The sequence below is a fragment of the Boleophthalmus pectinirostris genome, unplaced genomic scaffold (assembly GCF_026225935.1).
Source record: "Boleophthalmus pectinirostris isolate CB_2022bp ecotype Guang Dong unplaced genomic scaffold, ASM2622593v1 HiC_scaffold_1511, whole genome shotgun sequence".
NCBI classification, from domain to species: domain Eukaryota; kingdom Metazoa; phylum Chordata; class Actinopteri; order Gobiiformes; family Gobiidae; genus Boleophthalmus; species Boleophthalmus pectinirostris.
The window spans coordinates 1-7656 of NW_026571075.1; the positions used below are offsets into that span (position 1 = coordinate 1).

Sequence of the window (7656 nt, forward strand, 5' to 3'; positions counted from 1 at the left end):
GTGGAGGGCCGATATGTCTCTGTGGTTCTACCAGGAATCAACAGGCTCCTGACCATCTGTGAAGTGGAGGTCTATGGATACCGTGCACCAACCGGTCAGATTTATTATTCAGATTGCAAAAAGGTTAAAGGTGCACTGTGTAACTTTTCTGGTAACTTTATCTAATGTGCTAGTCGCCGTGTTCCAAATATTAAGTTCGCATGTGGCGTTTCTATCTCCTACTGACTCTGGCTCCCATTGACTTACATTGGAATATTGTGGGCCCTATCTCTGTAACTGCTTGTATTGACCTGCTCTCCATGATCTTGTTTTTTTTTACCTCTGTCGTGCTCATTAAAAAAATCCTATTCCTATTCTAGTCTGTACAGGCGAGCCCATTCACAGTAAGAATGCAAGTTTTTAAGTCAATAAAAACCCATGTTTCTGAGTAAAAGCCAGATGGATATGTTTAATGCCATAGCAGAACATGCCAGAGCAAACATCTTCATGGAGACGAGCAGATGGCAGAACCTCCACTGGAAAAGTAACAGTGCATCTTTAAGAAGTGAAAACGGCGTAAACAAGACCTTTTTTTTTTGTTTAGTTTGTTTTGATTTGTTTTAATTTTATATTTTTAGGGTTTTTTTTTATTCTTTGACAGGTTTTGTAGTAGTTTTTAGGTTCTAGAATGTGACGATGTCATACTCCCAAATGGGGGGCAAGTGGTCAGATTTCCCTATTGATTACATTGTACTTTGCCATGAAATATCCAAAAGGTAAACTCACAAATGTTGAACCTAGTATTTTATTAGTGCATAAACCCTAAAAGTCACTGTATTACAACATAATATTTTAACAATTAAAATTTTAGCTGCCCCCATCTGTATTAATTAATGTTGTCCTATAGAACGCTCTGTCCCCACAAACCCAGCATTACACATGGCTCCTAACTGCAGACAATCATCACATTCATTGTGTTTCTTTTTTGCAGGAGAAAATCTGGCCCTCCAGGGAAAAGCTACACAATCATCACTCCATGGCAATCTCATAGCATACAACGCTATAGATGGAAACCGTAACACAGACTGGAGTACATGCTCACACACCGATAACAACTTAAACCCCTGGTTGAGACTGGACTTGAGGAAAACACACAGGATTTTCACTGTGAATGTCACCAACGTAATAGAGGCTTCCACAAGACTGGATGGAGCAGAGATTCGCATTGGAGATTCCCTTGAAAACAATGGCAACAACAACCCAAGGTAAGCTAATTTAACATTTGTCTAAGTGTACATGGATTCAGCAGTGTCACGTAGCCATTCATGTCCAAAATATAAAACAATGATCTACGGGTGTCATAGATCAAATGAAACTGAAGACACACATCCATCCAAACTCCCATGCATCCTCGAGCTCTAGATGGAGAGTATAGAGCTGGTCCAGTGTTCAGCAACTGTCCCCCAAACGCCACACAATGTTGCAGAGACATGTCAGCCAAGACAGTCCTACAACATCCAGAGACTTAAGATACTCAGGACAGATTTCTTCTACCCCCAGAGCCTCAGAGGAGCTTTAAGCATCACAGTAACTTTAGTCAGAGTGATGGATGAGTCAGTCACCGAGTCCCCAGACTCTACTTCCTCCTTGGAAGACGTGATGTGAGGGGACTGAGGGGATCCTCAAAGTACTGACTTATAGACTGTAACGACCCAGCTCGCTTGGAGTGAGGGAAGTAGCAATAAAAAAGATGTTAAATGGAATAAATGAAGTAAGGAACGTAAAGGTAAATCAACAAAACAACAAAACAGCCTGACCCGTTTTGTGCCATGTACACGGGTATTTTTTAAAAATCGAAACATTTCCCTTCGTTTGTACACATCTTTTACACGCAAACGGCAAATTTGCCTCTGAAAACGAATTTTTCTAAAAACTCTGCCTCGAGTGGAGATTCTGGAAAACTCCGGTTTCACGTTTGCATGTAAAGTGAGATAAACAGAGTTTAAGGAGCTGATGTGCCAAAAAGTGCGAACAATATTTACCTTTTGATGATGATGACAGTGTGCGAAATACTGGGGGTGCGGGGAACCGACACCTCCGATTAACCCATCACACCCCCTAAAAAGCTTCAAAGGGAAAATTTTAAGGGGGCTAAAATTTAGTAAAAAATTAAATAAATATAATATATATATATATATATATTATATATATATATATATATATATATATATATATATATACATATATATATATATATATATATATATATATATATAATATATATATATATATATATATATATATAGATAGATAGATAGATATACTGTCCAGACGCCATCCCATATGGACCTGGACAGGGTCAGACCAATGTTCCCGATGTTTCTCCAATTGCGAAAGGAATCTTTGTTCCCCGTTAACACTGTGGGCCTCATATCAAGTTCTCATTCTCAGAGATCAGTGATTTTGCCACTTCTTTAATATATTTGTGGAGAGGCGAGCCCGCTCAGTAATGCACGTTTTTCAAGGTATTTTTGAGTCATACTTACAACTGTAATGAAATAATCCAGGTGCCACTCAGAGGTTTGGTGTAGTTCTGACGGTGCTCGATGGTGTATTTTTGCAGGTTTATGTAAACGAAAACTTTTTTGAAAACGATGCTGTATACACGATGTTATTTTGGAAAACGGAGGGAAGGAAATATTTGTTTCTCAAAATACCCGGCTATGTGTAAATGTAGCCTGTGACCGTCCAAGCTGCAGCACACTTGGCTTGCTTCAGGAGTCCCACAAGTCAACAAGGCTTGATGAGATTCTGAAGGTCAGATGAACTCTGATCTAAAGTGTCCTGGTGCCACATGCACTGATGGACACCCTTGTGCTCGAACATGGAGATTGTTATGGATGAACTATGACTAGCACAGAAGTCCAACAACAGAATGCCGCTTGGGTTCAGATGAAGGGTCATTCTTCTCCATTACCCCTCTCCAATCCCTCAGTAGAACAACAAATTCAGTGCAATGTCTAGTACCCCTCCTAGGGACTTCAAGAAGGCCTTGTACTCTGTACTACTGTTTGGCCCATAGGCCACAACCCTCTTGTTCACTGGGGTGAACGCCAACATGTAGAACTGAGCTGTAGGGCTATACAAAAGGTAAAAGGTAGCTGTTTAACTTAACCTTCCTCCTGTGTTAGCTTTCCATCACATTGTGTTAACGGGTCGGTTTTGACCCGTGTTCTAAATCAGCTGTAAAATACACTTAAAGTAATTATCTATCATCAAATTTGTTTCTCATCTCTTTGTTACCATGTTAGGCTTCCTTTTCCATGAAAATGTTGGTTTTCATGTTTTTGGTGGGGGCTTCAGCTCCTACTTTTGTCAGTATACCCCTCTATTTCAGTACAAAGAAAATGGTAAAATGAACCTCAACAGAATAATATAACTACATAAACGTTTTTTAGTGTTACTTGACTTTGACTGAGGGGTATTAGAACACATCTCTAAAATAAATTTGTTTTATTTTTTTTTCATTTTGATGTTCTTAACTGTAGTAACGTCTATGGTGTTACGGGTCGATTTCGACCCGTATATATTTACAATGAGAAAGAGGCTAAAAAGGTATTATTTTTAACAATAGAAATTCATTATCAACTGCTATTACTACTTGGGCAAACCTGACACCTCTTCCTTTTACAGTCAGGTGAATTGAGTGGGGTTGTGGCTGTGGTTGTTGTGGCTGGTGTTGAGGCACGGCTGGCTGAGGAGGATGCTGGTGTGGATGGTCTTTGTGGCGTGGATGGAGCTAGGGGAGCTCCACAGTTGTCTGACCAAGGCCTCAAGGCCTTCTGGTTCTCAGGACACCCTCTCTCTTTGCTCAGCATGCGCCCTGAATTTCCCCGGTCCTCAAGAAAAATTCTCTGCTTGTATTTTTTGTTTGAGTTCCACCCTTGGTCGATGTGGGTCCACAACACAAATGCATTATATACAGACACATCAACCATGTTGTTGAACACAACCATGGCCATCTTCTGGTCATTCGCTGGCAAGTATAGGTGACACTCAGCTTGTCCAGGTTGTCCAATCCGCCTTTGTTTTTGTTATAGTCGAGGATAATTGTGGGCTTTCCTGATGACATGGCTGCATCTTTTTGGAGAGTAGACAAAAGTACCACACTCAGATTTTTCTTTGGACAGTAGGAGACAACAGTGGTGGCGTCTGTAAAAGTAAATCTTGAGGAAAGTGAAGCCCTGCCTTTCACCTGCGAGATTTCAGCAGGCAGCTCAGGTTTATTTTTCTTTACCATGCCCACTATGGTAAGTTTCCTCCTAAGAACCTCTTGTCCAAGGTCATAGCTGGTAAAAAAGTTGTCACAAGTGATATTGTGACCCTGCAGTCCAGTATTCCAATCAAGGACCACACGTTTTCCTTGTTTTTTTCTCAGGGATGCCACTCCCAGCACTGCCTGTGTGTGTGCAGGTAAACAGGAAAACAAGACAATGAGACTCCCCCAAAGCTCTAATTATTGGAAGAGGAGCTGGTTATCATTGTTTTGGCTGACAGTGCATTTATGATTTCAGTTTTGGTTATAATTATTGCTTTTTAATCAAATTTTTATAACTGGGTCGAAACCGACCCCAACACCACAAAGGGTATATTTTTAACCAGAGCAATTTAGAATTAAAGAAAAAAAAATTTTTTTTGATTATTTTGTTGAAATAGAGATTCCTGACAAAGTCAAAAAGCCTTGATGCAATAAACTAACCATGTATGGTTCTTTTATACATTTTAAACCTAAAACGGGTCGGTGGCAACCCTAACACAAGAGGAAGGTTAAAAACTATCACTTCATGACATCACAAGATGAAACGGAGCATTTTGAGCTTTGGAGATATAAACAGACACATAATGAACAGTTACTCAAACATATCTGAATGAAATAAAACACAACTCCAGGTATGTGTTTGATGAGGTAACAACATTCTAACATGATTTAAAGCTCACTAGAGTCAATTTTGTGTAATATAAGACCTTTAACATAACAAGAAATGTAGAATTTAGTAGTAGAGTTTATAACATTAAGTAAATTTGAAATGCTAAAGATATGACCTGTTCTGTGTTCTCAGGTGTGCAGTCATCACAAATATTCCTCCAGGATTCACTCAGGGGTTTAACTGTGATGGGATGGACGGTCGGTACGTTAACATAGTGATCCCAGGACGGACAGAGTACCTGCATGTGTGTGAGGTGGAGGTTTACGGCTCTGTGCTCGACTAGATGTTCTGACAACACAATACAGTGTTGTGAGTGGTTGGATGTGTACATTTTGTGATTATTAAACTGCTAAAAGTAACTATATGACATTTTTTACATAAGATTTATTGTGCTACTGTCTGACTGATCACATGACTTTTTCATGTTAATTTGGCTCATCAGACATGTCTTTTCAGTTTATCTGTTATATATTGAAGTGTGCATAGTACAGTGTGTACTTTTGTGATGTTTAATGTGCATGTATGTGTGTCAATCAAATCAATTTCTGTTTTATAAGTCATGTTTTTATGTTTTTATTTCACAAAGTGCTTTACACATTATATGTTAATAAAAAAAAATGTATTCTAGTTTATGAAACTGTTGACCTTTTTTCTGTACCATTTTTTGGTTCTAAAGTTACATACGTTTTAAACAGACCATGTATGAAACATGGAACAAAAATTATTTCCCAAATTTCACAAGACCTGCAAATCATGTCAAATAAATGGATGTATTTCATCATATCTTGTGTTATTCCATCTTGAACTGTAGATGAAGGTACATGATTTTTTTTTTTTATGTATTTAAAATGCTAAAAATTAGCTTGGAAGGACTGACATTTTTTATAGAAATAGTTTCCTTTCATTTTGAAGTAATATTAAAGTATTCAGAAGAAAAAAGCTGACAAATGATGTAAAATCCTGCACCTTCTACTTGTTGCACAATTTTCCCTCCGTTACTTTTCCCTCCGTTACCATGACCTTTCTTAATAAAAAATCTCATGACTCAAAAAGTAAAAGGTTTTTCAACCTAATCTTGTACCATATGGTAGAAAACTATATGAAGCAAATATTCAAACCAGTTTGTTAAGGATATGGAAGTGAGAACCAAGAGTTATCACTGTTTGGATTTATTGCCCAAAAAGTGCTGCATATTTCATTCCCTCTGTTACCGACATGAGTTTTTAACAATTTTTTGTCAACAACTTGAAAGAATATCACAGGTTTAACTTTACCCTGTTGGAGTGTAACTCTTTCCTACATTCTGACACTTTACTTATTTCAATAGTCCCTCTAGTTTCTGAATAAGAGACATTTGAATGTAAAAAATCTGCCCCTGTTTCCCTCCATTACCACTTGACCAGACCCATTAGTATAATCGTTCAAACCCCTGATGGCTGTTTTCACACCTCTTAGCATACAGGCTATCACTATTGTTTTCTTTGTTTTAATGTAGGTCTGAGGATGGAGTTGTAAATAGGAGACAGATGATGTCTGAGGTCTCCATTTCTGTTCAAAGATTGATTGTCTTTCCTAACAAAAATAGCTTCTTTAACTCCCCTCTCAAACCATTTCTTTTCTATGGCTAAGATCTGTACCTCACTGTCCTCAAAGGAGTGGTTAGAGACTTTTAGGTGGAGAAGTACAGAAGACTGAGGTCCACTATTGCTCTCTCGTCTGTGTTGGTACATCCTCTTATGAAGCGGCTGTTTAGTTTTGTTTAGTGAATGGAATAGATCACATTGTTTTGTTTGTGGCTCAGTGTTTTGTCCTTTGGGTGGACGAGTTTCTGTCTTAAAGTGTTTGTGGGTTTGAAATAGACTTGGATTTCATGTTGTCTGAAAATCCTCTATAGTTTTTCAGAAACACCATGTAAGAAATAGTTACAGCCTTTCTCCTGGGTTCTCATTCTCCATTGTCTTGTTTTTTAGCTCAGAGCGATGCACTAAACTCTGTTCATCTGAGGTGAGAGAAATGTCATTGTATCCAAAATAAAAGGTGACCAATGAGCTCCTTCGTTTCTCATGTGTAACTGAAATCATCAGATGATACAAGTGAAATGAGGGATAAAAATACAGACAAATATCATTCTGGATTTATTAAGCGGAAATATTGTGAATGAACTTTTTGACATATTACCAGCCTTAAGCCAGGGAGTTTCACTTACACAGGATTAAAATCCCCATTATAGAGTGAGGAGTTGCCCACATGGATCTCAGCCCCGTCCAGTCTCTCAGTTTGTGATGGTGATGGAGGTGACGATGTAGGACTCCAGCAGGTCCACTCTCCACCAGGGGTTTGTATATGACTTTATCACAGCACAGGACCCTGTGTGGTAGTCAGATTCCTGGTTCCCATTGATGGCATTGGAGGCTGCCCCATATTCACTCCATCCAGGACAGTTTAGTAGTGTTTGGTGTAAACAGGGACATTTCAGCGTCCCGCGGAACTTTTGGTCACATTTCATGCGAGAAATGCAGCTGAGATGATGGTTAAGACGGACTGACTGCTCGCTGTGGCTGTATCCATGAATGTTTTAATCTAAACATGCAGAGAACGCCAATATTTGCTAATTAGTCCTGGGATAACGTTACGGCTGATGTTGGCCTACTGGCTACCACTAAGTTATCTACTAAGATATAGGTGCAAT

At 38.8% G+C, this 7656-nt stretch overlaps 1 protein-coding gene across 1 annotated transcript; it reads left to right on the forward strand.

Annotated features, from left to right (window-relative positions):
* Positions 1–3: 3 nt before the first annotated feature.
* On the forward strand, positions 4–5548 carry LOC129408219 (fucolectin-like; the record flags this gene model as incomplete). The annotated part of the gene is made up of 3 exons (XM_055151288.1): positions 4–94; positions 971–1244; positions 5100–5548. Coding segments are annotated over 3 exons (516 nt in total), but the record flags the coding sequence as incomplete, so codon positions are not given.
* Between the last annotated feature and the right edge of the window lie 2108 nt (positions 5549–7656).